Here is a 17,412-nt window from a genome sequence, read left to right on the forward strand (position 1 = left end):
CAGTTTGGTGACTAGCAGTTGCTGCTGCTAAGCCGTTAGCTGGAAAGCCCTTTAACTTCCGCCGGAAGATTTTATGCATGTCAGGGCTGGTGTTTCCCGGAGGAGCTCGAGCTGGAGTGGGAGCAGGATTCAGCTTCGGAGGAGCTTCTTGCCATGCATCAGCGAGCTGTGAGCATGTTTGTGCCGAAGATTAAAAGCATGTGTCCGGTTTTATGTGGCACTACTCTCTCTCTCGGGGCCTGTGTGCATGTGTGTGGTAGAATTTATAACCTTAAAAGTGCAACAGTGAAAAAAGAGAGTGTGGCAGACCCTCTGTTCGGAGGTAAGCCAGATGGCTGGCTGGATGGCTGGGTGGCTCGGAGCTTGGCTCGGCTATAACGTACATGGAAACGTTTTACGGCGCTCAGATAAGTCCTCTGGCATCCTCTTTGGCATGGCAGCGGCACCACGACAGGGGAAGAAGAGGGGCTGGCTGCAGGGCAGAAACTCCAGCAAGACTCCGCGTTTTGTTGCATAGTTTTGATTTATAGCCAACAGCAACAACAGGCACAGCAAATTCCATTTCGAAATTCATAACACAGACACAGGGAAATAGTCAAACGTGAACGGCATAGAAGGTGAACCCTGAACCCTGAACCCAGAAGTCAGTGCTGTGTTAGTTTATATCTGCAATATCAGAGGCATTATATTACCAGAGACGGAGACGGAGACGGAGCTAATTTCAGAGCCAATTCTCTCTCTTTCTGCCTGAAAATCTTTAACATGAGACTTGATTTGGAAATATGCAAATCCTGCTTTTGGTACTTTTTTTTTTAAATCACTTGAAAAAGAAAGCCCAAAACGCTTAAACTATCAAACTATCAAAATCCGTTCAAATGGAACAATTTGGGATCACTCACAGAGAGGCCTAGAACACTCCGCACTCCACACTCGAACTGGAGGGTAAATCAATTAGCGATGCCAAAAACTTTTGACTGAAAGCGATTGAAAAATGTTTGAAGCAGGGTTTGTTGGGAGGTATGAGGTGCGAGGCACGAGGCAGCTGCCTCACAAGAGGCATACATTTGCGATGCAAAGCGGAAAGCGCTTTGGACAAAGGCGGCTGCCGGAGAAGAGGCTCTTCTGGAGCTCCTCCCAGTTGGTTCATTGTTGAATTATTTATACTCGTATGTGCTGTATATATAAACATGCTCATGGAATATACGAGTATATGATGCATATCTGATGCACACACCTACACCCAGACATGCATACATACACAGGCGATATGCAAATGAATTATGCACACGAGCTGGCAGCCGAAAACAAAAAATGCCTCGCTCAAGCTCTGATTTCGGCCCGTGGCTAGGCTCTGTTCGCCCCGTCTGGGCTTTCATTTACGAATTAGTGTTTGTCCGCCCAGCTGCTGTGTGGCCCAAAACATTAACAGCTACATGCCTCCCGCTACAGGGCAGCAAATATTTTGTCGGCCATTTAACCAATTTTCGTTGCACACTTTTGCAGAGATCCAGGCCAGAGATGCCCACCAGGATGATTGATGGACAGCTGGGGGAGACACCATCGATTGGTTGAGTATTGGTGAGTACATTGCAAGCATAAAGTGGCAAGTGGAAAAGTGTGGCAAGCGGCGTGCGGGGTCGGCCCGGGGACTCCGGGTCGACCGGTGCATTCGTACCCTTATCATTCTCGCGCCCCGTGTGCATTAAAAGACAACTGGACGGAGAACTGATAAGGGCTCGTATCACCAACTCATCAGCACGCGAAAGCTCGTACACGACTAATCCTGCGGGGAGGAAAGTCAAGTCCCTTGCGGCCAGAGAACTGCACATATAATGGTCTATTGTATTGTTCTGCGAGTGCACCTGACCAGAGGAGAGGACTCAATGAAAGTGCTGTACATGTGCATATATACATATATATATATATATGTATATGAAATAAAATAGAATAAAATATGTGCATGGAAGCGTGAACCAACTGACAGCGGGTCCAAGGTGGAGGAGTAGAGGAAAGTCCGCTACCGCTACCGCTACCGCATCCAAATCCGTGTAAATCCATATCCTTTGGCGACTAGCGCGCTCCGGGTGTGCGTCTGTGTGTGTTCGTGTTGGTATTGGCTGGTGTGCGTGTGTGATTGCGAATCATTTTCAAATTAGCAGCAAACGTTGCACAAACGCTACCCGACTCCGACTCCGGCTGCTGCTGCTGCTAGTTTCATTCTTTCTGGCAGAGTAAATTGCAAATTGAATGTGTGCAAAAATGAAATTAAATTGTTGATAGTTTTTCATTTTCCATTCCATTCGCCATTCGCCCATTTGCCCGCACTTTCCCCCTTGGGTTTGTTTGCAAAATAATTTCATCAAGCTGCGATATTTAAACATTTACATTGCGTTTTGTGGTTGCGGAATTAATTAATTGCTCTTTGCCGTGCAATCGTAAAATTATTTACCAAAACTCAATAGTGTCATCCGCACGGAGAGAGCAGGATATTGCCCTTGGGGCCTGCCCCACGGGCAAACATATCTGATGGATACAGCATTTATGGTCAAGCAATTAGCGGGCTTTCAGGCGCGCCTCTCGCGGGGCCGTTAAAATTGGTTTAGTGTTAAAACGGATGTTTTTATTGCTGGTGGTGCTATTGCAATTTTTGTAGTATTTTCAATATTAAGTTGCAATTGAATATTATACCACATGCACCACAGCTGATTAAATTCTGATTAATGAGTCCTGCAGGTCCACAGGAAGAACTGCGTTCGAGGAATTTGGTCAGTTTTCAAACTCATCAAAGCTCCAGTTGACGAACATTAAATTTAATGAAATGGCAATTGCATTATTTTATCGTTTTCTGAAGAAATCAGGCGATTATACTAAAACTTCATTCGAACCAAGTTCAAAACGACTTAATTGAATCAATGCACTTATACTCACACTCCAAGCTCAAATTTCGGAAATGAAATCAGCTCCTAAATCCTTGTAACTTCTCAGATAACTTAAGCGAATGCTCATCCGAAATTCTGGCCAAAATCTGATTTTGATTCAACTTTCGCACCAGACGAAACGTTTTTAGCATCGACACCAGGATCCCAGATATACAAGCTTCTCGTGACGAAGAAAGGATTTCCTATGGAAAGGATTCCAGTATATGTATTCTTGGAGAAATATTGGACCGAAGATGTCTACGCCTTCTTTCGGCACATCAATCATCCGTACACATTTTCCGAAACTGGTTAAATAATCTGTATATACATATATGCTGTATGCTGTATGTGATGCTCAAGAACTGTCGATAAGACGAGTGAAGGCCTTTGACGAATCCGTTCCATGGCCACTTCCTGGCGGGTAATTAAGTCCCACTCAGTTGTCCGTGCCACATACTCTATGGGGTTAATCTTTCAACGAATGCCTGCTCTTAGCTGGCTCTCTGCACCACGCACACACACATATCGTTGCCTTTAATTATGAACAATGAGAGATCGGAAGAGGTAGGGGCGAGGCGTGGAACCAATAACTGTGGAGAATTCCCTGTGGTGACATTGGGGACGCTTTAATAAACAAACCATTGGCACTTAAGGAATAAGCAAAATACACATTAAATGTCCAGAGCCGTAACCAGAGCCAGAGCCAAGACCAAGCGACAGCAATCAGCGAAAGGCAGCTGGAATTACGGCAAGCAGAGCTCCGAGTCAGGCAAGGCTCTCTCCGCCAAGGAGCTGGGGAGAAGAACGACCAAGGAGCAAGGAGCAGCAAAAAAAAAAAACAATCCAACATTCATTTATTATTTAATACGAAAACGCAATTCGTGCATTCACCTGGAAACCATCAACAAACGTCACCAGCGGGAATACTTCTGCTTCTGCTCCGGCTACAGCTTTGGTCTGCTCCTGCTCCTTCTGCCAGGACATACACACCCCCAGAGGATTGCTCACTCGCACACACACATGCCACACAGATATAGTTGGCAGCAGCCAGCGCCGACAAGTTCGAGTGGCTGCTGTGGCCTGAAGGCGCAACGCAGCGCGCACGCAGCCAAGCATAACGGTGAACCAAGCTGACGTTAACTGGCAAGGCGATAAAGCAGGGACCAACACACATACACACACAGATACCCTCACGTACAATGGCAGGAGACGAGAACACACAGATGCAGATACAGATACAGACACAAGCAGACACAAATGAAATTCAAGCAAATTGAAATTTTATTTCAGCAAATGTCTTGCTCTTTACGCTCTGGCGTCTGTCTGCCTCCCACTCTGTCCCAAAGTCTACCTGCCACTGCCCACTGCCCCTTCCTCTGGCCACTTGTTCTGGCCCCTTGTTCTGGGCCCTTCTTGATATCTATCTGCCCCGCTGTCGTGTCTGGCACTTGGCTGTTGCTATCTTCTTGCTGGTCACTCCGTCGAGAGGAGTGGGGAGGGGAGGACTGGTGTGGCAAGGACAGTGCCTAAGTTGCGCGATTTGTTGCACTTTTCAATTTAGATAAATTAAAAACAATGCCACAGAAACTTTCCTGTGGCTGTGGCCAGGGCTGTGGCTGTAGCAGTGGCTGTAGCGATGGCTGTAACAGTGGCAGTGGCAGTTGGAGCTGCACTTGCGGTAAATGTTAAATGTTTGCCAAGAATCAAACTTCAGAGTTCTGCAAAGACTTCTGCCCCACCTAGAGATGCCAACACTTTGGCCCCAACTTGTAATCGACCGGGAATTGTGCACTTTTGTTTGTTCCCCTATCCCTCCTGTCTCTCCCTGTCTCTCTCTCTCTCTCGCTCTCTCTCTCTCTCTCTCTCTCTCTCTCTCATTGTCCTTCTCTTTCCTGTTTCCGCTTGTTTATTGCAGTTCAGGGGCCTTGGGGGTGGTGTCCGTCCAGACCAGGCCAGGACCAGACATACGGGCCATCTCTCCAGCCGGCAATTGCAGCAGCGAACGATACTCTGCTGGGGCTAAGCTGCAGCTCTGTAGAATGGTGCATAGTCCTGGAGCATGCATGGCATACAGCTGCCCAGCTTAGAGTCGGGTGCACGGGCACCAGCGGCATTCCTTCAGGTGTTGCTGTTGTCTCTCAATTGAAAGTGCTGCCCTGTCCCAGGAGACGTCGGAGATATCGAACAAATAGAAAACAAACCCAAACTGAAGGCAAATATCAAGGGGGAAATACCAGCGAGGGGGAACGAGCTAAGAGCATTGCTCATACGCCAGGTATGCCCGTTAGCGTATGCCCGTCGCATCGGCTTAATCGATGGCTTGCACACACGACTGAGCATACGGGAGTGTCGGTGTCAGTATGAGCATGCTGAGAGCGGGAGAGAGTGAGAGCGAGGGAGAGAAGCTTAGATTTAGAAGCAAATAATGAACTCTGCAGGCGGCATCCTTAATAACCAAGTCTTTCCGGAATCCGCTGAGCTCTTTAATAGATCGATGGCAGTGCTCAGAGCTGGTTCCTCCGGAAAAACCACTAACCTGCTTCCCATGCACACACACACACAAACACAATCAGAGAGACAGACACAAAGCCATTGAATATTTATGGCATTGGCAGGGCAGATTATGCGGCTAAAACTTTAGCAACTTTCCCATTCGCAAGTGTCTGCAAATTCACGCTGCTGCCTCCACGCTTCTATCTTTACCTGCGGCAGTGAAATGCAATTTGGTTTATGAACTCCACTCCCCGAGAAGACAGCCAAAAGAGTGCCGGGCCACGACAGAGATTTCCACACTGCGAAATGAACCTGGCATCAAGCTCGCGCTCAGCAAAGGCCAGGATAGGGCCAGTTTCAGTTTCAGCTCCAGTTTTATTTTCAGTTTCAGCCACTTGCTACTGCTAATTTTCCGTTTCCATTTAGGTTTGCTGCAACTGGAGCTGTCAGGGCTTTGTGGGAACTTTCCACGAAATATACCCTGTAGTGCGCGACGACAGCGTGGCGGGGCAGGCGAAAAATATGATGTGTTGCAAAAGCAAGCAGTGGACTATAGCTTTGGAAATTATTGCAGATTTGATTTGATTCTCCCTGTTTGAAGCAGAAAGCGTAGTGTACTATACCTAAAATGTTCAATTTATTCAGTTATTTTTATTTATCTTGCGGTTAACCCTAAACTAAGAGAGAATCCATGGAAATTTGTATGTATAATATATTCTTACCACATCATCGCAAAAAAAAAAAACAAATTTCAAAACAAACAGGAGTAAAATTTAATGCGGTTGAATTACCAAAAAGACCCCGTAAAGAAGTTTTAGAACTTAAAAAAATATATCTTTTTCGAGTGCATGGGTTCTGAGTTCAGTACAAAATCGGGACATTATACTATTCCAGATAAAGTACTCAAGGATATATGTACAGTAAATTTTGTTCAATGTCAGACACCATAATAAAGCTTGTCTCATATCGAGCTGGCCTTTATGCTGTCAACAAATCGCTTGTTTTTGAACCACATCTGAGTGGCCAATGTTTGCTTTCATATTGGAATTACGTGGCATAGACGGGGTCATAGGCTAATTAGCAATTACCCTGAATTAAATTGCAACTGTCAATGGAGTTATGTAAATGGCTTTGGCCTCCGACTATCGTTAGATCGATTTCGATCCCCCCTCCCTCCACCACAAATTCGCAGCGAATGCAAATTCATTCGACATTTGTTGGCTTCATCTTCTCTTAAAGTTTATTAAGTGAGTGGCTCCCGCCGTTAGCGGTGCCAGGTAAATATTTATAAATCAACAGACACACACATGGTGGGGTGGGAAGGATTGGAGTGGGTGACGGGCGGGGAAGGTATAGGAAGACAAACTTTGGGATTGCCAAGAGCGACACGCACTTGACTTTCGAAACTCACTTCAAGTCGTGTTGAGGCTGAGCCCAGGCTTAGCCGAGTCGGGAGCGGAGTCGACTCGAGTCGAGCTCTTCCTGTACTACCCCATCCCGTTCGCCTTCCTGCTGCCAGAGGTGGCGCTGCCTCTTGTCTGGCTGAATCCGTCTGCCAGTTAGTCCTTCTGTCGTATGCTTGTGTTTGTTTGCATTGCTCAAGTTCTCGCTGGATGTGTGGGGAAAGTTTTTGTCTGGCGGAGTCGCTTGGCCTGATGTTGCTCTTTTGCCGCTCGAGAATGAAGTTGTTCTCATCATCAACATCAGATTTGAGGCTGCCTTTTTTGAGTACTGTATGTGAATCAGGTTAAATTATAGGAGAGGGTTGGCACGGAGGTTGAACTAATACCAGGTGTTCAAGGGAACTCTCAATCTCGCTCTCAGGGGGAACCCCCAGAGCGTGGCGGTAAATGAGCAGAATGCAGTAGAGCAGTAACTGCCCCTGGCCACAGATCGACCCTTCCCTCTGTGTGGAATGTGTCAACACATCTCGGTGGGTCCCGACCAAAGCCCCGCCCTGCCATGTCACCGCTTTGCTGCCCGCATTGACCCCAAAATGTCTAGCCATCCGGCCTGCAACATGCACTCATTCATTCACTTCATTTGCCGAGTTACGCACGCTGCGAGTGCCCTGACTGCGAGCTGGGATTGCTGCGGGGGACTGGGGATGGGATGTGAGATGGAGAAGGAGATGGGTCTGGCCTGGTCTGCCTGTGATGACATCAATTTGCGTAAATTGTGCTAGGAAAACGCTGCCGGAAACAGGCAGACTAATGGAGCGGAAGTTTTTCCAAAGCATTCGCATGGCGCTCGTTGAGTCGCACGCCCTTTCATGCAGCATGGAGAGGCAGCGAGAGGCAGTGTGGCAGCTGGAAAGAATCCTAACTGCCAGTCAGTCAGTTAGCCATTTCGTGTTGCACATTCAAACAGCATGCAGATGAGCTCGGGGGTTGTTTCCTGGGCTGCAGCTGGTGGGATAGGGAGAGGTGTAGTCTTGGTTGACTGGCAGTTATTTAGCAGCTCTTCTAATGAAGCTGCTGACGGCAATTAAACATTACGCATACGCACTGCTGTGCAGGAAAATTTAATGCATTTGTCTCCTGTTTTCAGCTGCTGCCCCGATCCCCCGATCCCCTCCACCACTCCCGCACTCACTCACTCAACCAAACAGAAAGAGACAGGCAAAAGACAAAGAGAGACAGACGGAGAATGGGACGTGGGTGTAGGGAAAATGTTACGCTTAATTTGTTTGAACGCTTGCCAGGGCTATGTAAAATTAAACTTGTCTGCTGCGCATTTAAAATGTCACAAGAGCCGGGAGCAGGAACGGAGACATGCCCCTGATCCGGTTGTGGTGCGACTCCATACACCAATCTATCCCCGCCCTCCTTTGCCCTTGCGTCCTCCCGACTATCCGACTATATCCTGTGCCCGCATGGAAAACGAAAATTTTATCAGCATCAGCATGAAAATGTCGCCGCATATTAACCTGTCATCCATCACTTTTGATACTTTAGCAGTCCGCTTCCATCACCGCGTGTTACCTTTGCCCGTCCCTGGCTCCCATCCACCGGTGACATCACGCAGCGGCAAAAAGGGTCAATTCCGTTGCACGACGATACACAAAAGGATAACGAGCGCAATATGAGTTGGCATTATAACGCAACACAACGACGGACGACTACTACGGCAGCTACGGCAACTACGGCAACTACGGCAACTACGGCAACTGGAACGCAAGAGTGAAAAAGGGAAGGGAAAAGAGGCCAGCAGGAAAAAATGACAGCGCAGGGCACAAAGAGAAAATAAAATGGCGTCTCTGCTGATGCTCCTGATGCTTTTGATGTTGCCGCTCCTGCTGCTGCTGCTGTTGATTCTGCACGGAATGACGATGGGGAAATGCAAAAAGTCTCGGTTTACAATTTTTATTCAATAAAAACTCAGCTTGATTTTGAGGGATATCAACTGCCAAAAACCGATTACGGTTATGGAAAAATGTGAGACATCAAATTGGAATAGAAAGGGATCAAAGGAAACCTTTTACTAGGGGCTAATGAAATATTTAAGAACAGAATAGTGATTAATTATACTCGGTGGGTGCTTATCAAAAAACTAATAATAAATATATTAACAAAATTAAAAATTAAAATAAAAAATAAACTTAATAATCTAATCATATTTTTGACCGTGTACGCATGTATGTATGTATATTCCATTTGGGCAGATTGGCCAACCCCAGATTTATTAGCTGTTAGATACAAGTTTTGGAAAATTGAACAAAATGAAATAATACTATAGATGGGGCGCATGGCTTTCCCTGCCCCGCCTGATGTGGCATTTACTGTTGATTCACTCTCGGATAACTTTGGCACAGCACAGGGAAAACTTTAAAGGGCTGCAGGACTACAGGACTGTTGGGGCTGTTGTGGTATTGTTGGTGGTGTATATGGGTGTTTGTGTGGGGGTGAGTGTCGCGTGTGTGTGTGAAAGGGTGGGTATTTTGTGCTTTTTATGACTAAAATTGTAAATTATGTCAACTGGCCACGACCCACAGAGCTCGTTATAACTGAAGTGCTACCAGCGTGCCAGAGAACGAGATGTCTGTAGAGAGAAAGAGAAATAGACAGAGAGAGAGAGAGAGAGAGATAGAGAGAGAGAGAGATAGTGTTTATAGAGAGTCGGCGGCAGAAAAAGGGATTTAAGGGAGAGTTTCAGTCTCTCCCAAGCTGCTGTACGAAATTAATGAAAATTTATTGATAATAAATGTAATATGTTTTGTGGTTGCATGTTTTATGTGCCCACCCCCCAACACATACTCGTGTCTCCGAGTAACCCTGCCCCAAGTAATCGATGCCCCAAGTGCCAGAGTCTAGCTTTAACTGCAGTTTCGCGTCCGGTCCAGCGCGAATGAATATCATAATTAATTTATGGCTATTAGGTGATGGGGAGGGCGAGCCCAGACACCCCCCTCTGAGATGCACTTGGAAATGCGATATTTATCTATCGGTTCTACTCTCCGCTTTGGAGGGACCTTCTCTTGCCAACATTTTTATCCAGCGCCATTACCATCTATCGTCATTGGGCCGTCATGCAGCCACTGTTGACATTTCATTGAGTCGGGCTCAAACTTCATTATGTCCTGCAGCGTGTCGTCTGGCGCCAGGACGAGGTCTCATGTCGTGTGCGTGCTGGGAGATGCTTATGCCTCGCCTCAACTTTCCTCACATTCCACTCCATTCCTCTCGACGCATACTTTGTCTTCTTCCTGGCCAACATCTTCCGCCTCCACCTCTGCCCCTGCCTCTCCTGCTTGTGTGACTTTGTCTAAGTTTGTTTGCATAACCTATTTGTATAAATATTTTGCCGTGCTCTGTTGCTCAGCTTATTTGCACGTCGCATGCCCCCGCCCCCGGCCCCGAACAGGAAAATTCTGAAAGAACCCAGCCGCCCTTGGAGCCCCTCCGTCACTGTGTCTGTCTCTGTCTCTGTTTCGTAGGTGATAACAATGTTTGTCTTCATTTTCAGGGCGGAGCAGAACTTTACTTTTAACATTTTCACTTAAACTTGCTCAACAGCAAATTTGGTTTATTATTTTATAGTTTGGACACGTGTGTGCATCTGTGTTTGGCTTGGCTCAGCAGAAGCACTCGTATCTGGAACGAAATAAAGCACAATTTGATGTTGCATACTTTGAGGCTTAATCTGTACACAAGACTCCATCGGCATCGCCATCGCCATTGCCACCGCCCTCCCTCCACCACAACCCCAGCAGTGTTCATGCAAATCCAATTTAATTCCAGCGATTTGTTGACACATCGAAGAGCAGGAGCCCCAAGGAGTCCGGCCAAATTAACGTGTCTGTTCCGCCTGATCCCCATCCGAAAATGCAATTTACGCGCCTGTAAAGCATTTGGGCAATGCGATGCTGCCATCGGCTCCAGCTCCCTCCCCCAGCTTAATGAATTGTCAAACACTTTAAGCCAATAAAGGCAATAATGGCTCTCATTCGCAAGCACACGCACTCGAGAAGGTCGGGACGGGCCGGGCCGGAAAAGGGGGGCCGACAGTTGGATAGACGTTACAGCAATTGCAAGGCGTTTAGCTGTGAAAGTTTTAAAAGTTCTACCAACTTTTACCTGCTCGTATGAGAACTCACACGGGGAGGGAGCTGCACTCACACGCAGGGACATTTGTCACGGGGCTTTTCTTTTCTGCGGCCAGGGCTGTCAGCGAAACTTTGCACACCCGCACCGCTCCGCCCCGCTCCACCCCAATCTGCTTTCCACTCTTCCTTTGCTTTCCTGCTTTGATCTGCTTTTCTTCCAACATACAGCAAGACAGCAAGTAAAGTGTTTATGTTGGCCGGAAGACATAAAAGCGAAGGCAGTCAATAGACGGTGCCGGGCTCGAGAGCAATGCCAGTGACACGCAACCGCAACAAATCCAACCGGAAATCCACTTTAAACTTGGCCAAGAGCAGCAGCTCCCAGCAGCTCCGTTGTCTCCCTGTCCCTCTCTGACACTCCCTCTCTTTCTGCCACTCTGCTGTCCTGAGCTGCACTTGCACTTGCACTTCACTGCTTTAGTCGAGTGTTATCAGGCAATCGATGGACAATGCGGAACAAAGACAATGACAACCCATCTGGAACGGCAGAGAGATAGAAAAAGTGCGATGCAAACAGTGACGGGGGGAGTCCAATGCAAAGGGGGAGCGACAGAGAGTGTGCCTTGTCTTTGCCATTCCTTAGACAGAGCCAAGAAAAAAGCGAAAGTGTTTGACTGGTAGGCGATCAAACGTGAGAAAAAACTACTAGATAATGCTCCATTATATGAAAATAACAAGTTCCACTAATCCCTGGAAGAGTGCTGGCGGGGACAGAAAAGGTCATCATCACCATCATTGCTGCCATACAATTTATCCGCTTACCTTTAAGCAGATTTGGTAATCTATTAGATACGAGAATTTTCAATGATTTTCCGTTTACGGTCACTTCGTAACATCGAAATAATGGATAAGATACAAAATCGGAAGTACTCGTAGCTATCGAAAGTTACATTGCGTTGGAAGAGTTATTCTGGGTGATACACCCATCCACATCCACATCCACCACCGCGCGGAATTTTGAAATACGATTCTAACAGTGGATACAGGACTCACAGGACTCTGAATACAAAATTTGTTTACTCTAGCCTTTACAGTCTCTGAGCACTAGGTGCTCATAGGGACGGACAGAGGGACAGACAGACATGGCTCGATTGACCCGGCTACTGATGCTGATCAAGAATATATATACTTTGTGGAGTCGGAAACGTTTCCTTCTGGGTGTTCCACACATCAACATTCACCACAAATCTAATATACCCTTTTTGAGTATCGGGTATACAAATATTGCAAATAAAAATTCATTTTTCCCGTTACAAATTTAATAGAGAAACATAAAGTTGTCAAGCAAAATAATTGTTGTGCAGTAAGTGTATGGGAAAGATAAGCAAGATAGCGATAAGCGACCCGAATAACACTTTATAGATTCCACAGTTTCAGTTACGATAATGTGCAAGCACATTATCGGGCTTTTAGGACATAGGAAATTGATAGCCAGCGTTTATAAAGGGAACCCAGCTGATTTCAGTACAAACAGCAACCGACGGGAACTACGCGAGAACGAAATTGAGCATGTCAACGGCAGCGAACACGAAGGATGGCATCAGCATACGCGTCATGGCCGAGAAGGACTATTCTAGGGTGAAATTATTCATGCAGGAACAGTTCTTTACCGATGAACCCCTGAGCCGTTCCACCGGAGAACAAGTGCATCTTCAAAATGAGAAAGAATCCGACGAGTATCATCTATCCATGATCAGAGAGGGCACCTGCCTGATTGCCACCGACGAGAACCAAGGTGGGAGCATTGTGGGCTATGTCCTGGCCGGCCCTCAGTACCCCGAGGACATGGAGAAGCATCGGAAGGAGGCTGCGGGAATGGAGCAGCATACTTGGGGACGAATATGCCGCCTTCTCTCAAAAATCGAGCTCGAGGCGAACCTGTTTGAGCGCTATGGCATCTCCAAGGCGCTCTACTCCCACATGACCAGTGTGGGTGCCTTGATGAGGGGGAAGGGCTTGGGCTCCCGCCTGGCTGCCACTCTGATGGATGTAGGTCGGGCGAAGGGCTACCCCCTGATGGTAGCCTACTGCACGAGCTACTACTCCGCCCGACAGAAGGAAGCACTGGGCATGGAGTGCATCCATTCTCTGTGCTATGCGGACTACAAGGACGATCAGGGACGAGTGATCTTCACACCTGCAGCACCCCATACGCATGCCCGGATCATGGTCATCAAACTGTGAGGCGATCAAGCCTTAAAAGCAATAATCTGTAACGACAAAGACAGCAAATTGTTATATTTTTTATGATAACAAAGTTAGCCCGATATAAATAAGTGTTCTTGCTTACTCATTTCGAATCACCCATTAATTTTGAGGAGCAAAAGCAAACAGGCTAAGAGGTCAAAGGAATGCGAAAATAGTGCGTGAGTGAAAGGCGATGAAACGGAAATGGAAAGAAGGAATAGAACAGAGAGGAGAAAGCGGCTACAGTTACAAAAAAAAAAAATCAATTCGTGGCAAACTGAAACTTGATTTATGGCTGTATTTATGAAAAGCCAAAAAAAAACAACCCGGAACTCGGTCGGAAGGAAAAAGCAAACACACACACAGGCACACTTGAGTGTAGACACAGTTAGGAAATAGAGATCTAAGTGATTGAGAAGGAGTCATAACGACTTTCAACAAATTTACCAGAAAATTGACTTTTTCTGCTCGGAATTAAAGCGCTTGGCTGGTCTCCGACATGTGGGGGAGAAGATTCATCAGAGGACGGCTGGCTGGCTGGCTGGCTGGCTGGCTGGCTGGCTGGCTGGCTGGCTGGTTGGAACCCTGTCACCCTGCCCACATGGTCAGGGTCCAGGGGGTGGTGTGGCGTGGCAAGCTTGTCAACTCGGCACGATGCAGGTGCCGCTGTGGGTGGGTGGGTGTACGTGAGTGAAATTGAACTGTTTGCAGCTACAAATTGCAACTTGTTTTCACCTGGCTGCATTTTGTTTTATTTTCGACAGGTGAAATAACCGCAATTACGCTGATTCTGCCCTCCTCCCCATCTCTCTTAGTGAACTTTAGAAATGAAATTGCCAGTTCAGTCCAGTCCGAGTTGGTCCAAAAACACATTTGCTGCGGCAAGAAGTACGCTTAAGTGCCGCTTTGCGAAACATTTCATTGCATAAGCAGGGGCCGGGGGCCGTCCAGGGGTCCAAGGGACTGGCGGCGGGTCAGAGGTGCTGGGTGGTGGTGCTGCAGGAAGCCTGCTAAAGTGAAATACTGCCACAGCAGCCATCGCCATCGCCATCGTTGTCGTTGTCGTCCTTGCTGGCTAGAAAAGTCAAAAAACTAACGAAATCGGAAACGGAAGCACACAAAGCGCCACTGCCCGCTCTGCTGCTTCCTCTCCTCTGCGCTCTCACTCTCTCTCTCTCTCACCCTCTCACTCTGCTCCTGCTGCTGCTTTTGCTGCTCCTCTGTTTGTCCTGCATCATCATTGTCGCTTGGCTGCCTGCCTGAGAACTGCTCAAAAGTCGCAGAAGAGACAGAGAGAGAGAGAGAAAAAGAGAGAGAGAGAGAGAGCCGGGAACTTTTCCCTAGTCAAACGTAGCAACTGTGAGAGAAACAAACACAACATAACGGGGAAAAGTTGCCACAGTTTTCGCACAGTTTTCCCGCAGTGCCTTTTGCTTTTGGTTGTCATCATTTCTGTATAAAAATTGGATGCTCATTTGCCGCTCTTGGTCAGTTTTCCGTGCCCCACTCGAACCGCTGGTAATTTGCAGCAGCCAATCTTAGCCCCCGCCCCCGCCACCGCCTTCACCACACTCGAATGCTTTGTTCAATTAATGAGACTCTTGACAGTTTTCCGCTGCTCCTTGCCAACTGCTTCGGTGTCCTTTCGCTTCCTTTTTTCAGCTTTCCTGTTTTTCCGCACCCCGATACCAGTCCTAACTGGAAGGGCCACTCGTGCTGCTGTTTTGTAATTTATAATGTTAACTTTTTGATTTCTGCCAGGTCAGGGCGCACTTAATTAATGAAACAGGCGCAGCAAAGGAAATTGTCGAGAGTGGAAGGAGGGGCTGGGGAAGGGGACAAGAGGCAGAGGGCAGGAGGCAGGAGGCATGGCCGATGAAGGAGCGTTGCAATTGAACACAAATACATAAATTCAATTAGGCAGGCACCCAGAAATCAATAAGCGACTTTTCCAACATCTAATTGAGTGGCCCAGCCCGAGCCCGAGACCCTCATTGAGCGCCCCTCCGCCTCCCCGCCGCTTATTAATTGCCCCACGTACATTGCTCATACGTCACGTGGCGCGCAAATTCCAAAAAGGAGTGGATAGAGCGGACAAAGGGCGGTGGCTTGGGACAGGAGACGGAAAAAAAAGAACAACTGTCAGCTGTAATTAGCACATCAGAGCGAGAACAGACACACACACACACCCGGTAAGAGTTGAGTGTTCTTTCCCCCAGCCACCTCCTAACACGAGTTGACGCGCTGAAATTTTTGACTGAGTGATGGCTCGAACCCAAAGAAAGATGAATGTCTTTGGCTTGCCTGAGAACATGCTGCGATGTAATTATTAATGCCATCATCATCATCGCCGCCGTCCTCATCGTCGTCCTCGTCGTCGTTGTAATCGTCTCTGTGGAAGCTGATGACTTGTCGCATGCCGCGCCTGCTTTTAGGCTTGGCGCGATTAAAGTGTGGAAGATGTCTCTTGCACATGTGTGTGTATTTATCTGCAGCAGCCACACCCTAAAAGGGAAAACACCAGCGCATATTAAACAGACTACGACTACAACCCAGACTCCTTCAGCTCCGCTCCTGCCCCATGCAGGTGGACGGTGGGCGGGGGGTAGCGGGGGCCTCTCTTGGCCGCTGGCAAAAAATAATAATTTGCAGAGCACATTTCTTGCTCTCCTTTCCGTTTGCTTTTTTTCTGTGCCACTTTTTTCATCATCACATATATATATATATACATAAACATATATATGCTCGTACAATACATATTCATCTATATATGAGTGTATGTGTGTATGTATGCATATATGTATGTTGCAAGTTGGAACACCTTTTCCCTACTCCTGCCAGTGCAATTTTTCTCGCCTGAAATGCAGGCACACGACCATTGTAGAGGGACGGGCATGGACATGGATGATGGGGATCCGGGTTCCTGAGCACGCTGATACTGTGGAGCTGTGATGCGGCGGTGTTCATGTTGTTTGGCGCCATTATTAATAAAGTTCACGAATGCAATGAGCACCCAGCGCGTTATGAGTGAGTTTCCCCACAAACCCCACACACACACACATACACACAAATACACACATACACAAACAGAGGCAGGGGTAGGACCACAGCTGCACTATGACGCACATTTGGTGGGAGGCAGCCGATGTGGGGCAGCGGCATTCTCAGTTACAACTGATGCCCTGCTCAAAGGATCCCATACATTCTGTAAAAGATTGTGTACTGTACGATTACGTTTTAGTTAACCTTGAATACAACTTGAATACTTCCCAAGCTAAATTGACACATTCCAAAACCAGTCTTCAAACTCTGATTCTGGAAAAATTAGCAATTTCTATTGAGTACTTCAGAAGGTACACAGATTTTGAACCTCTGAAACTTTGCCCAGAAGTGGGAAATGTCTTTTGCGGAATCTTTGGGTTGTAAGCTTTATAAATCCTTGCCTATATTGTACATCGTCCTCGATACTGCTGTGAGGTAAAGCCAAGCTTTCGGATTATAAAATATTATTCCCTATTATATGTTAGCTGTATAGTTTCCCAAATTCATATTTTTTGAGCCATTCTACTATTCGTTTCAAGGAAATATTACATGCTTGAAAGGTTGAAGGGCATTGAAACTTCGATGGGTATTTCGTTTTCCAAATCTCATTTAGGTTCTTTTTTGCTATTTACAGCTAGAGCTGCCGGATCCACGCCCAGGCCTGGTTAACTCGGCTATCTCTTACTGTTACTCTGGCAAAGGCACACACGCACATCCAGATAGATGCAGGAAGAGCGGCGAGGATATATATATACATATATATAACATAGTAGGACTGGAAATACAAACGAACATGGCGCGTACTTGTAATGCCGCCTAGGTGCATGGCAGACCAAAGTGCTTCTGTTTCATGCCCATTGCAACAGTTGCAACTTGCAGCGGCACACACAGACCCAGAGACAGACACAGAGAGAGAGAGAGAGAGAGAGAGAGAGAGAGAGAGAGAGAGATAGTGAGTGCGAGAGAGGGGTACAGAGGCCTGCCGCTGCCGAGTTGTTGGCTGTTGGGGCTCGGTTGGTTGATGTTGATGCGCCTCGAGTTCCCGTCGAGTGCGGCTTTTGTGGGAAAAATTAAAAATTTCGAGTGGGCCGCAAGTGGTTTCAAGGATTTGCATTAAGCGCATGCAACCAACTCGCCAACATGAGTGTGGAGCCCCATATACTCCGG

At 47.2% G+C, this 17,412-nt stretch overlaps 1 protein-coding gene across 1 annotated transcript; it reads left to right on the forward strand.

Moving 5' to 3' along the window:
• The first annotated feature begins 12,483 nt into the window (after nucleotides 1–12,483).
• Nucleotides 12,484–13,309, forward strand: LOC6590269 (dopamine N-acetyltransferase). The gene has a single exon (XM_002015436.2). The coding sequence runs from the start codon at nucleotides 12,526–12,528 to the stop codon at nucleotides 13,198–13,200; it is 675 nt and encodes a 224-aa protein (XP_002015472.1). The 5' UTR covers nucleotides 12,484–12,525; the 3' UTR covers nucleotides 13,201–13,309.
• The last annotated feature ends 4,103 nt before the right edge of the window (nucleotides 13,310–17,412 follow it).

Source organism: Drosophila persimilis, unplaced genomic scaffold (assembly GCF_003286085.1).
Source record: "Drosophila persimilis strain 14011-0111.01,24,50 unplaced genomic scaffold, DperRS2 tig00000002-arrow-pilon, whole genome shotgun sequence".
In the NCBI taxonomy this organism is placed as follows: domain Eukaryota; kingdom Metazoa; phylum Arthropoda; class Insecta; order Diptera; family Drosophilidae; genus Drosophila; species Drosophila persimilis.